At 42.6% G+C, this 16,891-nt stretch overlaps 1 protein-coding gene across 2 annotated transcripts in view; it reads left to right on the plus strand.

Annotated features, from left to right (window-relative positions):
• The window catches only part of LOC125457234 (cell adhesion molecule DSCAM), a 612,502-nt gene that overhangs the window by 520,537 nt on the left and 75,074 nt on the right, over positions 1-16,891 (plus strand). For both annotated transcript variants that reach the window (XM_048541184.2, XM_059650150.1), the window contains one exon: positions 1,091-1,224. In XM_048541184.2, the coding sequence (XP_048397141.1) occupies positions 1,091-1,224 (134 nt within the window). The remainder of the gene's footprint in view (positions 1-1,090; positions 1,225-16,891) is intronic.

Below are 16,891 nucleotides of genomic sequence, written 5' to 3' on the forward strand. Positions count from 1 at the left end.
GTCTTCTCATAGATGCTGCCAGACCCTGCTGAATTTCTCCCGCAATTTCTGTTTTTTTTCCAGATCTCCAGCATTCACAGTTCCTTGTTTTATCCTAGTCATGTGAGAAAATATGAGTATGTGGCTTATTTACACGTTGTGCCTCTTAGGCATTCCAAAGACGTTATCAGAAAACTACGCGTCTTAATCTGGCCTTTGCTGACTGGCATTGCCTCCCAGAACTTAACAACACTTTCCATTTAAATTTCTCATCTTCGCCTGCAGAGGGCAGTGCACTCCATTTGTAGCCTTTCTGATTTTACACATATTTAAAATTCATTAGTAGAATATTGAGAAGATAATGAACTGGGTGCATTGTGTGAAAACCCGTACAACGAGATACTGGGCCTGGAAATATTAGAATTTGCCTCAGTAAGAAACTGAACTCTACTTATTTTGAAACAAAAACAGAAGGCGCTGGAAATGCTCAGCAGGTCTGACAGCATCTGTGAAGAGAAATCAGAGTTAACGTTTCAGGTCCAGTGATCCTTTCTCGGTTCAGACTAGATGAGACCAGACCTGCTGAGCTTTGCAGCAACTTCTGCTTTAATTTCTGATTGACAGTATCTGCAGTTTCTTCAGTTTCTACCTATTTTGAAATGTCTACATAAAAGCCAATTTATCCATAAATTGGACCACATTCCAAAGCAGTTCACATGGATGATAAAAGAAGAAGATTCCACCTATGGTCAACTGTCTGTGTGGAGTTTGCACATTCTCCCCGCGTCAGCGTGGGTTTCCTCCGAGTGCTCCAGTTCCTTCCCACAGTGCAAAGATGTGCAGGCTAGGTGGATTGGCCATGCTAAATTGCACACAGTGTTCAGGTCTGGGTGGGATGCTCTGAGAGTCAGTATGGACTGGCTGGGCTGAATGGCCTGTTTCCACCCTGTATGGGATGTATAAAATTTCTATGAAAGACGAAAGGGAGTAAAGCCTCATTTTCCAGCCTGGTTAAGAGATGAGGAGGAAGTCTCACATTGACACCAAGCTGCGGGGGCTTGATGGCCAGTACCTATCCATTCTGTGCAATAATTTTTGCTTTTTATTTTAGTTCCAGGTCCCCCGGGCGGAGTGAAAGCAGCTGCAGCCTCTGCCACAATTGTGGTCGTCTCCTGGCTTGCCCCACTGAAGATGAATGGCATCATTTGGAAGTACACTATATTTTGCTCTCACCCATATCCAACAGTAAGGAATAATTAATTGTCAATTTCAGATACTGTCCCATTCAAATTGGCTTGTTTTATTATTTTTGAAGTGAGGGTGGTGGGTGAGTGCATGAGTGAAAGCCAAGGCTGTAAAAGTCCCTGAGATCAGTCAGCAGGGGCTAACCTGTAATAACCCTGCAGTTGTATGTGATTGGAAGCAGGGGTAGGCCATTCAGACCCTTGAGCCAGCTGTGCAAGTCAGTAAGGTTATGGCTGTTCTGTTGCTGTTCCTCTCTTAAGAATAGATAACATTCTCTTAGAGATCTTAGAGATTGCATACTGCACCTGCAAATTAACTTTTTATGGCTTGCGCTCTAGAACACTTAGATCCCTCTGCACCTCAGAATTCTGCAGTTGTTCTCTGTTTAAACGGTAATCTGCTTTATTATTTTTCCTTCTGAAATGAGCAATTTCACATTTTCCTACATTTCACTCCATTTGCCATATCTTTGTCCACATACTTAAGTTCTCTATATTCCCTTTGTAGCCTCTTTATGTCTTGTTTACAACTTACTATTCTACCTATTGTTACGTCATTAGCAAATTAAGGAACCACACCACCGGTCCCTTCACCCAGGACATTTATATACATATATATTGCAAACAGTTGAGGTTCCAGCATGCATCCCTGTGGTAAATCAATAATTGCACCTCGTCAGCCAGAAAATGCCTTACTTGTGATTTGTCAGTTTCCACTTGTTGAGCCAAAATGAGGTGCAGGTTGTTTCAACCATGGAGTAGCTTGTAGTGATTTAAACAGGAATTCATGGTTACACCTTAAATGAAGAGTGGTCACCTCAGAATCAGAAGCCAGTGTTGATTCATGGCTAAGATAATAAAATGTGAGGCTGGATGAACACAGCAGGCCAAGCAGCATCTCAGGAGCACAAAAGCTGACGCTTCGGGCCTAGACATTCCACATTAAGCAGAGGTTCACCTGCAAAGAAAAAAAAGACATTCCACATTAAGCAGAGGTTCACCTGCAAAGAAAAAAAAGACATTCCACATTAAGCAGAGGTTCACCTGCAAAGAAAAAAAACTGCAACCGCAGGAAATGCTACACCTGTCCCCACACCTCCTCCCTCACCCCCATCCCAGGCCCCAAGATGACATTCCACATTAAGCAGAGGTTCACCTGCAAAGAAAAAAAGCGTCAGCTTTCGTGCTCCTGAGATGCTGCTTGGCCTGCTGTGTTCATCCAGCCTCACATTTTATTATCTTGGAATTCTCCAGCATCTGCAGTTCCCATTATCTTTGATTCATGGCTAACTTTGTTTTGAATCGAAAACTTGGGAATTTGTAGGTGGGAAATGGAACTGATCCCTTCTTAACATTCTAAACATGCCACATCTGACACACTAACTAGACATGGCAACCAGCGATGAGCCCCAAAGTGGTTTCAGGGATCCCAACCAGATGTTCCCTGTAATAAGTCATATTACAGTGATTACCATTCGCGTTCATGCTGATCTGATCACATGCATTAAGTGGAGCAAATAAATCAGATTTATTGACCAGAAATTTCTAGAGCGCATAAACTTCAGAAATTCTGAATTCGAATACTCAAAGTGACCTATTCTCATTAGTTGTTTGACTGCTATTGTGGATTTGTCAATGTTCTTACATTTCCAATACTAGTGTTACCATGCTGTCAAATTTTCTTGAGCCCCTCTCCCCTCCAGAAAAGTAGTAATGTTGCCAGAAAGGGATTATTGTAACACACTTGATGCTTGCTTATGGCAAAACGTAATGGTAAATTGATTTTGAATTGTTGTCGAGGGCATTCCTATTGAGTGGTCACCTCAGAAGCAGAGATCAGTGTTAATTTCCTCCTAAGTTAGCTTCAAACTGACAACAGGGGCATGTGGAAAATTCATACATTTCTATTGGCAAAATGATTTGATATGCATCCATCAGAATGTAAACAAACAAATTAATTTTACATTCAATTTTGATCAATGCGACAGAGTCGATCTGTTGCACAAAAGATTGTATCTTCAACATTTTATTGGATGCAGTGAGCTCAGTGTTCCTCAGTTGCTGATTGACCCGGTAATCCAGGTTTTGATCTAATTTATGCATCTCCTTCTAAAGCTGGAACCTGTGGAAAATAGAAGGATAAGCGTGCTAGACACATGGGAACACCACTACTTGCAACTTCCTCTCCAAACCACTCACCATCCTGACTTGGAAATATTTCATGGTTCCTTAAGCATTATTGGGTTAAAATCCTGGAATTCCCTCCCTGATGACAGTGTGATTCTACCTACAACACATGGACTGCAGCAGTTCAAGAAGGGATCACATCACCACCTTCTCCAGAGCAATAAGGGAGTAACAGTGACACCCACATCCTGTAAATGAATCAAAAAGAAACACTTGCTGGCTTTTATGATGAAGTCAGTCTAAAAGGTACAATGGATTTTTATAGAGATAAGCAGGATCTCTTACAATTTGGGAAATGTTGGTGGGCATATGGGCAGTTCTCTGATATGCAGTGTTTGGAGTTAGGAGAACTGTGACTGTCCCATCTGCTGTTGACATTTAATACAAGGGTACAGTAGATTTACACAAGCACTTTCATTGCAACAGTGCACAAATAGTTTTGTAATCTGGAGGAGCGGATGCTGGCACTTGAGAAGAATGCAGTGACAGGGTGTTTCTGTAGACAGGATGGGTGAGATTTTTAATATGTCATTGTAATAATGAAAAACCACTGGAGTGGATTTCTCGCACCACAGCCCAAGGCATTGTTGGGAATTGCACCCTCACTGGCCATAGCAGCCCCTTATCAGCTGTCATGTCTCCACATGATCAGTCACTGAGCAGCCCCTCCTTCCGACTACCACTTAGGAGTCTACACACTGTGCTCACATCTTATGAAAGCGTGTTTTAAAAACTTCCACGTGGTCTCTGATGTGCCATTAGTCCCATGCTGTTTGGCAACAAGGATCACACAGTCTCTAATCTAGGCCATCTCGTCTCTATTGTCACCATTGGTGCCTCAAAAGTGTCTCAAGATTGAGGGGGGTGGTCAGGACTCCTCAAATCAGGAACCCTTATGTAGACAAAGGATTCTCACCTGATGAAGGGAAAGGAAAGAGAGAAGGTATCTACCCTCAGTCTGTTATTGATACAAGGCTGTACTGTAAATTGCTGTTAATACAGAAGCAATAACATCATTTAAAATCACGTTGAAGAAAGCATGGAAGAGTAAAGTAAAAATTAAAAGAATGTAGGAAAGAAGAAATGAACATGAAATTCACTGCAGCACAAATCTGATGTGCTGAACGACCAATTTCTGACCTGTTAAGTCTGTTTAGAACCATAAATATATCCATACCTTTTGATTTGCTGTTAGCCGACCATTATCAAAACACAGAGAAAGAACAATTTATTTTCCTTCTTAATTCACGATTCTGTCACCCATAACATTTGCTTTGCATTATCCCATTGATGCTACAATTGCATTTTGTTACAAAAGTATTTCAGTTGTCTTGCCTTCCCTTTCCAGAAGACAAGCAAACTGCCTGACATAACCACGGTGCTGAAACCCCCGACGTTATGCTGTCTGAACAGCAGAGGATGCTGGATCCTCTCGAAACAGAGCTGCCCATGAAAATCTTTCACTGCCTCAGGTTCCCTGCCCATCTCCTATTTCCCACATTTGATTTTCAACACGAATATCCAGGCAGAAGGAGCAGCGGTTGCGGAGGGGTATCCTTCAGAGATGTAAATTCAGTGTAATGAAGAAGAAACCTTACAACAGCAAAGTTCATGTACATAAAAACCGAAAGAACAGCGGATGCTGTAAATCAAGAACAAAAACAAAGTTGCTGGAAAAGCTCAGCAGGCCGAGCAGCATCCAGAGTTAATGTTTGGAGTCCGATGACCCTTCGTCAGAGGGTTCAAAGGTTCATGCATGTGTTCAGTTTGTCTGTCTGCCCATCTGAGCCCAGGCTGCATCAGAAGAACAGGTTCAAGTAAAAATTAAGAGGGAAATGAAACAGAATGTTAAAACAAGATGGCGAATTCATGAACGCCGATATTTTGTCATGTCCTTATGTGGATTTTTCAGTTGCTAATACAAGCTCAGACCAAACTTTCAGTAACTGTGTTTATTGTTGCATTGTACATGATGGTACAGCTACAGAACATTATAGTCCAGGATGTGCAGAGTACAACTTCTTATTGTGGTTTAAACATATGCATACAGAGGTCACTGTGACATTTCTGCATGGATGGATCTCAAAAGTTTGTCAATGTAATTATTAAACCCTATTACTACATCTCCCTAAAATACTTAACAAATTTCTAAAAATGCTTCCATAATATTTATATAAGAAACATTTAGTCAAGTCATTTCCATCAACAACAAATCCCAAAGTCTCCTTTTTTTTACAGACTCGAATGTCGAATCCCAAGTCAGTCAGAACCAGTCATTCAAAATTGCATAGCAGGACAGGCAGCTCTAGAACTGAGTTTTCTTTAAGCTATGACAAAAAGGCTAGCTGAGGTACAAAGCTGCAAAGTTAACAGGACAGAAATGACAGGCCGCAAGAGGGCAGCATTGAGGTGAAGTTTAGTGGAAGCCCATCAATGGGGATCACTTCCACTGGTTACTTCTATTGCTTCCGCAGTACTGCCCAGTGAGGAGAAGGGCTGACAATGAACATCTGCTGAATGGTGAAGTTGTACTTCTGAAGGGGCATCACCACTGGAGGACTGTAGGAATCAGTACTGGACCCCAGCTATTCTCAATATATGTTAATGACTTAGATGAAGGAACTAAATCTAATATCTCAAAATTTGCAAATGGCACAAAGCTGGGTGGAAGGATAATCCATGACGAGGATACAGAGATGCTTCAGGGTGATTTGGACAGGCTGAGTGGGAAAATGCATGGCGGATGCAGTATATGTGGATATATGTGAGGTTATTCACTTCAGTAGCAAAATAGGAAGGCAGATCATTATTTAAATGGCTGTAAATTGAGAGTGGGGTACGTTCAGTGAGACCTGGGTATCTTCATGCACCAGTCACTGAAAGTAAGCTTGCAGGTGCTGCAGGTAGTAAGGAAGGCAAATTGCATGTTGGCCTTCATAGTGGGAGGATTCGAGTACAGGAACAGGGATGTCTTGTTGCAGTTACACAGGGTAGTGGTGAGGCCATGTCTGGAATATTGTGTGGAGTTTTGGTCTCCTTACCTGAGGAAGGATGTTCTTGCTATAAAGAGTTCTGGCTTGGTAAGGTTACAACTGAGCAGAAGTTGTGTCAATTAGGATTCCATTCAATGAAGTTTAGAAGGATAAGCGGGGGGATTACATAGAAATTTATATAAATCTAACAGGCCAAGACAGGTTAGATGCAGGAAAGATATTCCCAAAGTTGGAGGAGTCCAAAATCAGTTGAAAGATAAGGGATAAACCTGTTACTATTCGATGTGATTTATTGTAGTCACATGTACCGAAGTACAGTGAAACGTTTTGTAAGCTGTACAGGCAGATCATAGCAAACAAGGACACACAGATCATAGAGTGTTTAGACAAAGCAACACATATAGGGTTACAGCTGCACAGGGGGTGCACAAAGCAAGATTAACATTATTTAATGTTAGAGAAGTACATTCACCAGTCTAACGGTGGAAGGGAGGATAACTGTTCTTGAACCTGTCGGTGTATGTGTTCAAGCTTCTTAATCTTCTGTCTGATAGAGGTTGGAAGAGAGTATTACTGGGATGGGAGAAGTCTTTGATGATGTTGGCAGCCTTTCCACAGCACCAAGTGTGAATGGAAACCATGGATAGGTTGGCTTCCGTGATGGTCTGGGCTGTGAACACCACCTTCTGTAGTTTCTTATGGTCCTGGGCAGAGCAGTGCTGTTATGCATCCGGACAGTATGCTTTCTATGATGCACTTATAAAAGCTGGTGAGGTTCCTAATGGACATGCTGAATTTCCTGACCCGCCTGAGGCAGAAGAGGCATTGTTAAGCCTTCTTGACGATTGCATCTATGTGGGAGGTATAGGACATACTGTCACGAGGAGACATTTCTTCACCCAGAGACTGGTTAACCGGTGGAATTCATGACCACAAAGTGGGTTGAGGCCAAAACATTGTTTTGAAGAAAGAAGTAGACGTAACTCTTGTGGCTAAAGGGGTCAAGGGAAATGCAGGGAGGATAGGTTTAGGCCATTGAGTTGGATGGGCAGCCATAACCATATTGAATGGCAGACTAAGCTCAATGGATTAACTGGCCTACTTCAGCTCATATCTTCTTAATTTCTATTATCGTATGATTGCTATAGCAGCACAGTAACTTGTTGAGAGTCTTGGATTGTATTTTCAAACTAAGATGGAGAGATAAGTGAACCATGGGGAAGACTGTAGAGTATAAATTGACTCTATGCAAAATCTTGCTCAAGAGTTATGAAGAACCGATAAAATTCTCCTTTGAGGTTGCTGCTTTTACTAGAGGAGCCACAGTGAGTACTGCTGGGACTGCATTTGGAGCTGTTGCAAAACATTCCCAATGGGAAGATGAGATCAGAGGAACTGCAGCATTGCCTACTGTCTCAGCTAACAATCTTTCTGGATCACTAGATAAAAATAAGCAATATTCTGGGTCTCATCCAAAACTGGAATGTACTGTGATGAGGAGACATACTTCTCAATTGCTGAAGAGCTTTTCTACATATGCAGAGATTCCTGTTCCTTGTAGGCTTAGAGGAAAAATAAGCCTCATCAGGATCTTTCTGAGTTGGCCTCATGACCACTCCTTAACACTGGAAGTACTGAAACTTTGATCATTTGTTTGATATGTAGTGCTTCCTCACTCACACTGCTGGATGGACAGACTGGTTTAAGTACCTTCACCTTGGCTGAAGGTGATGACATCTGCTGTCTCTGATCTATCTGGACACCATGATGTACTGCATCAAGAACTGAAGAGTTAGGTATCACAGAGTCTGCTGCGAACAATGAAACCAGGCCTCATCATAACATATTCTCAGGAGTCACCACTGTTGGTTAGGAATCTTTGAAGAGGAAAGAGGGTCATTCTCTTCTGACCCAATTGGAGAGGGTCAGCATGTTTGATCATGTCTGGGTCCTTAAGGTATTGATACATAAATAAATTAAAATCACATGAATGTAGAGGCTTTTTGTCTTGCACTCATTAGGACAATTTGCGAGATGACCAATTCATGGGGAAACCAACGGGAAGAGAGTCCTGATTCATTGAGAAATGAGCCCTGGTACAGGCCTTGCTGTTTAGAATTCAGCTTTCCAGAGACTAGTCAGTGACTAATCAGTTACTTTGTAGAACAGGTTATAGCGAGGAAAGCAAACCTTGCATCCTCTGTAACTTGAGCTGCTACCACGAGAAAAATTAAAGCTCACGCCAAGGGGCTGCATGTAGTTCAGAGGTTAACACTGCTGACTCACAACGCCAAGGACCTGGGTTCAGTTTCACCCTCAGATGACTGTGTGCATGTGTAGTTTGCACATTCTCCTCCTGTCTGTGTGGCTTTCCTCTGGGTGCTCCGTTTTCCTCCCACAAGCACAAATATGTGCATTTTAGGTGGATTGGCCATGCTAAATTTCTCATAGTGTCCAGGATGTACAGCCACAAGAAATGCAGGATTACAGGGATTGCATGGGGTGCTCTTTGAAGGACCAGTGTGGGCTTGATGGGCTGAATGGCCTGTTTCCGAACTATAGGGATTCTATGAAGCCCCATTCACCTATCATCCCATGTTCTCATTGGTTCATCGTTGCCTCAATTTTTAAAAAGTTGTTTTGTGCACATTCCTTGAGCTGTCCAGACCCTACGTTTTGGAATTCCTTTCCTAGCATCTCCAAATTTCTTCTCCTTTGAAGATTTTCATAAATTCATATATTCGTCAGCTAAATGGAACAGTGGCATTGCCACTGAGCTGGTGATTCAGAGCCCCAGAGAACTGTTCTGGTGACAGGCAACCAAATCTCATCATCACCAACTAGAGACAAGTCAACCATCGACCTTGACATTCAGTGGTATTACTATCACTATATTACCCCCATTATCAGCATACATTGACCAAAAGTTACCATTGACCAGAAGCTGAACTTCACCAGTTAAATAAACACTGTGACAATAACAGCAAAGCAGTGACTTGGATTTCTGCTGTGGATAACTCCTCTCCTGACTTCCCAAAGCCTGTCCACTATTTACAAGGGGCAAGTCATGAATATGATGAAATTCTCTCCACTTGCCTGGGTAAGTACAGCTCCAACAACACTCAAGAACCCTTTTTACCATTCATGAAACTCCATCTCATACCTTCAGCATTCACTCCCTGCATCAATGATGCAATAGTAGCAACATGTGCTATCAACAAGTCACTGAAGCTTCTCTAGACATTATCTTCCAAACCCATGATCTCTACCACTTAAAAGCATAGGCAGGACGCATACGAGAACAGCACCGCCCACAAGTTCTCTGAGACACTCACATCCTTGGAACTATAATGCTTTGCCTTTGCTGTCTCTGGGTCAAAATTCTGGAATTCCCCCTCTCATACACAATGTGGACTGCAGGAGGTTAAGGAGGCAGCTCACTATTTCCCTACCGCTGTTCTCGGGTTTTGCCTCCAGCAAGATATTTGTATCTGATCCGACGATACTATTGTTAGCACCCATAACATAAGAACTAGATATAGACAACAATGTACTCAAAGATTCAATACACCTTTATGACAGCTTCAAGCAGATACTGGTAATGGAATCAAAGGCACTGAGCAATTCAGTTACGAGCGGCCACAAGCTTCCATTAGCATGTCATGCCCCAGCTAAAATGGAGATTGACACCATTATACCCTCAGGTCACATGCTATGATACAGTGATTATGTCAAGAATGTGTCTTTTAAAAATATCCTGCATACTAACTAACTATGAGGTGTAAGACAGCATCCCTTTTTTTCTCCAATAACAAAGAATCTCAAAAATATACACGTTCTTCATACGCACTTGACATCAATTCTGTAGTTATACAAATGGACAAAAACAGAGTTTTAGTATGGAAAGGCAAAATGTGTCAGTGCAGGTTTGGAGGGCCAAAGGGCCTCGTCCTGTGCTGTAGTGTTCTTTGTTCTTCGTTCGGAGTTAATAAAAAATCAAACAACTGTGAATGCTTTAAAGCTGAAACAAAAACAAATAATTGGGGGAGGAACTTAGCAGGTCTGGCCTCTGTGGAGAGAGACCGGAGAGAACATTTTGGGTCCAGTGACCCTGCTTCAGAACCTTGCGTTCTGAAGAATAGTCACTGGACTTGAAACATTAACTGTGCTTTCTCTCTGCAGATGCTGCCAGCAGTAAGTTGCTCACCACTTCGCACACATGTCTTGAAGGAGTTTGTTAGTGAATGCAGTTCATAAATTATAAGGCACAATGGCTCTATTTTAGCTCGTCTTACGGCAGAAACCATCACTGATGTGTTCTATTCACAGAAAGGAGGCAGAATGAAAGCACTTATTGACGCTGACCCATGCACCCAACACTCAAATGATAACAAAAAGAAAGTGGATTTGTAATCCAGAAGTGTGTTAATGTTCGGGGAAGTGGGTTTGAATCCCACCACAGTGGATGGCGAAACTTGAATTTAACAAGATTTGAGAATTAAAAGTTAGCCAGTGCCAACCATATGAGTACTGTTGGTTGTTGTAAAGAAAACCCATCTCGTTTCATGAATGTTCTTTAGGAAATTTACCTTCCTTACCTGGTTTAGCCTCCAGGTGGCTCCAGATCCACAGCAATATTGTAGACTCTCAATTAGGAATGAGCAATAAATGCTAACCAAATCAGTGATGCCCTAAATCTGCAACAGATGAAAAAAGTTTGCCGCTTTCTCCCGACCTGGTGATTGGATACCCATCTTTAGAAGTATATTTTTGCAGTTGTCTTGTCTTGCTGCTGGCTATTGTCACTTCGTCTAATTTGTCAGAGTTTTCTCCTTCACTCTGTCTGCATGACTGGAACATTGTACTTTGATCAGAATTGGTTTCTTTTCCTTCACATTGTTAGATCATGATCAAGAATGATTTTGCACGACCTGAGCAGATTCTATATTCTAGAAACTGTCACTGATGCCCAAATATTTGTACCTGTGTTTCTGATGTGCACTGTCTGCCTGGTGCATAATTGTGGTAGCTCTCTACCTGTTTGCTCATCAGACTATCTCTTTCATTCTCCTCCATCACTGAAGAAATGTCTCTTATGTCTTGGAAATAATTAAACAGTTTACTTCTAGGCAAGGTCATTCACACTTACTGAAGGAGCATTAGTTGTGCTGGGGATAGTAATTCCTTCTGCATTGATGCTGCATTAAACTGTAGCAGTGTAATGTGAAAAATCATCCTTTGTTGCTTAACACTCGATGATAATTGATAATTGATTAGTGTGTACCCGTGTGCTCTGCTAGAACCATTTGAGGGAGAATAGTGGGGTGATAATGTAATATGGGACCCTCCACATTTAGCACACATGTCTTGAAGTGGTTTGGTGGTGAAATGCAGTTTATTCTCAGACACTAACTTTTCTGCTATGCTGAATAAACTGAAAATAGCAGTCATCTGTGCAGAGATGATTGCACTCATTGTGTTGCTAAATCATTGAACGATGGGAAGGTTAGAAAAGTAATCTATCACCAAGACATAAACATCCCTCTTCAGGAGCTCTGTTGCTAAATTCATCCAAGAAACAGTGAACATCATGTGAATGTGCAGATTCACTCGCTATGGGTGATAATATGTTTGGCAAGTCTCACATGCATTCATGATTTAACGAATATCCTGTTCACCCTTGGTCAATCCGTAGATTCACATATTAGCCTTCCTGTGTATTCAATGCCTATGTGTGCCTAATATAACACGGACATGATGTCCTGGAGCAATACTTTCGGTGTTAGAAGTTGTTGCTCATGGAAGTGACGTCGTGATATACTAAGTTAGCCTCTGTGTTGCCAAAGTAAAACAAATGATCTTAGGAACATGCAAAAACAGAAATTTTTGCAGAAACTTAGCAGATCTTTCAGCATCTGTGGAGAGAAAAATCATCCTCACATACTTTCTTAAAATTGTCGACCACCCCCTGGATAATAGTCTTTTGCAACTTTACAGATGTTGGATTTCCTGATTACATGTCTGCACACAGGGACTGGAAGAAGAGCAACTGGCTTACCTTAAGAGTGTCTTTAAATTTGATTGATTTGATTCCTGGTCTGTTCCACCACAGTGGGTGTGGTTTGTATCTCACAAATCTTGACCTTACTGATATCTGTGCATTGATGTGCACAGTGCGCATCTGGTAGTGCTGGACCATTGGGACGCACCAGGTTGAAGAATTTGGGAAGCTGAAGTGAATTTGTGTATTAACACTGCGTTGTGATTGTGCCAATGCACGGAATTAGTAACCTGTTACATGCCATGAGACTGACTGTCATACGGAATAACATAGAGTGCCAATTGCTAAAGTATATGTATTTCAGAGTGTATAGTGTTAATATCTTGAAACTAGCTACAGTGTTGACTTTACCTTTTAAGGTGTGTAAATCTATCTTTTCAGGACATATGATCTTAGTGGTTTTAAAAGCTTCTCATCACCTGATACCATTGACATGGTGTGTGAGATAAGATGGAAAGCTTCATCTTCTGTAACTTACCTTTCGCACATTTGATTTTGCACTTCAGTGATGTGTTTGCATTGGTACACATTCTTAAGAATTGCCTTGCTGCCACTGTTGAGGTGCTGTGCTGTCTTGTTGGTCACCTGCATTTTGTTGTGGGATCTGGTTTGGCTTTTGGCCTTAGGTTTTCTGTGCGTGTGCGCTCAATGTCATTAGGTGTCACATGCTTTGCAGATATGACTAAATGGTGAACAGCTTTTGGGTACATGTGACAGATTTTGTAAATTTGGTGCATTTTATTAATCATAGCAGAGGCAGTTGTACCTAAAGTGTGTAATCCATGCGGGCCTACAATGATTTCTTGCTTGAGTCTACCCTCAAGCAAAGCATCAATAGCATCAAAGAAATCACACTAACCTGAAGAAGTTACCCTCCTCCCTCCGGACCAACCTCAGGGACTCTCCATCTTCGGTCCGCCTCCCCCTCTCTCCCTATTTATTCCAGTTCCCTCCCCCATCCCCCTCTCTGATGAAGGGTCTAGGCCCGAAACGTCAGCTTTTGTGCTCCTGAGATGCTGCTTGGCCTGCTGTGTTCATCCAGCCTCACATTTTATTATCTTGGAATCTCCAGCATCTGCAGTTCCCATTATCTCTGATACTATTTTAACCTCACTGCGAAGCCTCTTCCAGGGATGCCTAACCTGAAGAAGTTACCCTCCTCCCTCCGGACCAACCTCAGGGACTCTCCATCTTCGGTCCGCCTCCCCCTCTCTCCCTATTTATTCCAGTTCCCTCCCCCCATCCCCCTCTCTGATGAAGGGTCTAGGCCCGAAACGTCAGCTTTTGTGCTCCTGAGATGCTGCTTGGCCTGCTGTGTTCATCCAGCCTCACATTTTATTATCTTGGAATCTCCAGCATCTGCAGTTCCCATTATCTCTGATACTATTTTAACCTCACTGCGAAGCCTCTTCCAGGGATGCCTAACCTGAAGAAGTTACCCTCCTCCCTCCGGACCAACCTCAGGGACTCTCCATCTTCGGTCCGCCTCCCCCTCTCTCCCTATTTATTCCAGTTCCCTCCCCCCATCCCCCTCTCTGATGAAGGGTCTAGGCCCGAAACGTCAGCTTTTGTGCTCCTGAGATGCTGCTTGGCCTGCTGTGTTCATCCAGCCTCACATTTTATTATCTTGGAATCTCCAGCATCTGCAGTTCCCATTATCTCTGATACTATTTTAACCTCACTGCGAAGCCTCTTCCAGGGATGCCTAACCTGAAGAAGTTACCCTCCTCCCTCCGGACCAACCTCAGGGACTCTCCATCTTCGGTCCGCAACATCCTAGTAAATCTCCTCTGCACCCTTTTCAAAGCTTCCACTTCCTTCTTATAATGCGGTGACCAGAACTGTACACAATACTCCAAGTGCGGCCGCACCAGAGTTTTGTACAGCTGCAGCATAACCTCTTGGTTCCAAAACTCGATCCCTCTATTAATAAAAGCTAAAACACTGTATGCCTTCTTAACAGCCCTGTCAACCAGTGTGGCAACTTTCAAGGATCTGTGTACATGGACACCGAGATCTCTCTGCTCATCTACACTACTAAGAATCTTACCATTAGCCCAGTACTTTGCCTTCTGGTTACTCCTACCAAAGTGCATCACCTCACACTTGTCCGCAATAAACTCCATTTGCCATCTCTCAGCCCAGCTCTGCAGCTTATCTATGTCTTTCTGCAACCTACAGCATCCTTCTTCACTATCCAGAATTCCACCGACCTTAGTGTCGTCTACAAATGTACTAACCCATCCTTCTACGCCCTCATCCAGGTCATTTATAAAAATGACAAACAGCAGTGGACAAAACACCGAACCTTGCGGTACACCACTAGTAACTGGTCTCCAGGATGAACCTTTCCCATCAACTACCACCCTCTGTCCTCTTTCAGCAAGCCAATTTCCGATCCAAACTGCTATATCTCCCACAATTCCATTCCTCTGCATTTTGTACAATAGCCTATTGTGGGGAACCTTATCGAACGCCTTGCTGAAATCCATATACACCATATCAACCGGTTTACTCTCATCTACCTGTTTTGTCACCTTCTCAAAGAACTTAATCAGGTTTGTGAGGCACGACCTTCTCTTCACAAAACCGTGCTGACTATCCCTAATCAATTTATTCTTTTCTAGATGATTATAAATCCTATCCCTTATAACCTTTTCCAACACTTTACCAACAACTGAGGTAAGGCTCACTGGTCTATAATTACCAGGGTTGTCTCTACTCCCCTTCTTGAACAGGGGAACCACATTTGCTATCCTCCAGTCATCTGGCACTATTCCTGTAGACAATGATGAGTTAAAGATCAATGCCAAAGGCTCGGCAATCTCCTCCCTGGCTTCCCAGAGGATCCAAGGATAAATCTCATCCGGCCCAGGGGACTTATCTATCTTCACCCTCTGAAGGATTTCTAATACCTCTTCCTTGTGAACCTCAGTCCCACCTAGTCTAGTAGCCTGTATCTCAGTATTCTCCTTGACAACATTATCGTTTTCTAGTGTGAATACTGTTGAAAAATATTCATTTAGCGCTTCCCCTATCTCATCTGACTCCACACACAACTTACCATTGCTATCCTTGATTGGGCCTAATCTTACTTTCGTTATTCTTTTATTCCTTAAATACCTATAGAAAGTCATAGGGTTTACCCTAATCCTGTCCGCCAACAACTTCTCATGTCTCCTCCTGGCTCTTCTGAGCTCTCTCTTTAGGTCTTTCCTGGCTACCTCGTAGCCCTCAAGTGCCCTAACTGAGCCTTCACATCTCATCCTAAGATAAGCCTTCTTCTTCCTCTTGACCAGAGATTCCACCTCCTTCGTAAACCACGGCTCCTGCACTCTACAGCTTCCTCCCTGCCTGACAGGTACATACTTATGTAGGACACACAGGAGCTTTTCCTTGAATAAGCTCCACATTTCTAATGTGCCCATCCCCTGCAGTTTCCTTCCCCATCCTATGCTCCCTAAATCTTGCCTAATCTCATCATAATTGCCTTTCCCCCAGCTATAACTCTTGCCCAGTGGTATACACCTATCCCTTTCCATCACTGAAGTAAATATAACAGAATTGTGATCGCTATCACCAAAGTGCTCACCTACTTCCAAATCTAACACCTGGCCAGGCTCATTACCCAGTACCAAATCTAATGTGGCTTCACCCCTTGTTGGCCTATCTACATACTGTGTCAGGAAGCCCTCCTGCACACACTGGACAAAAACTGACCCATCTATAGTACTTGAACTATAGTGTTCCCAGTCAATATTTGGAAAATTGAAGTCCCCCGTGACAACTACCCTGTCTCTCTCACTCCTATCGAGAATCATCTTTGCTATCCTTTCCTCTACATCTCTGGAACTATTCGGAAGCCTATAGAAAACTCCCAACAGGGAGTTCAAAGTTGTTAAGCCTGAATTTAATTTTGCCTTGAGCCGGACTTTGAATACTTCCCGGACCATTTCTGGAGCTCCCTTTTTGTCCACGGAGAGACTGGATGTACTAATTCTGCAAATTATTTCCTTCTTTTCTGGTGGGCAAAATGCAGAAACAAGCTGGTGAAAACAACAACCTCAGCACACAGGTAGACTGTCTTAGCTTAGCACATTACATTTTAGAGTTTAAAAGCTGTAAGTTTGATCAGGAGGGTGCTATATTTAAAATGAGAGCAGCCTTTGACTGCCATTTTATGACTTTTAAATAGGAAAGCAGGCTGAATTTTCTTTGTGAGAGACAGGGTTTCTAGCTTGACAGGACTTGTAACTCAAGCAGAGAAAAGGTCTGCCTTCCTTTGTTTTAAATCTGAAGATCTCAACTAAGAGGACTCGGTGCTGTTATTTTGCCAAATGCTTTCATGCCTCGCCTGTCTGATCTTCAGATGAACTTCCATCTGTCTGCCACCAAGAGCTCAGACTCTTTTATAAATGACTTTACAG

The sequence above is a fragment of the Stegostoma tigrinum genome, chromosome 12, assembly GCF_030684315.1.
Source record: "Stegostoma tigrinum isolate sSteTig4 chromosome 12, sSteTig4.hap1, whole genome shotgun sequence".
Classification (NCBI taxonomy): domain Eukaryota; kingdom Metazoa; phylum Chordata; class Chondrichthyes; order Orectolobiformes; family Stegostomatidae; genus Stegostoma; species Stegostoma tigrinum.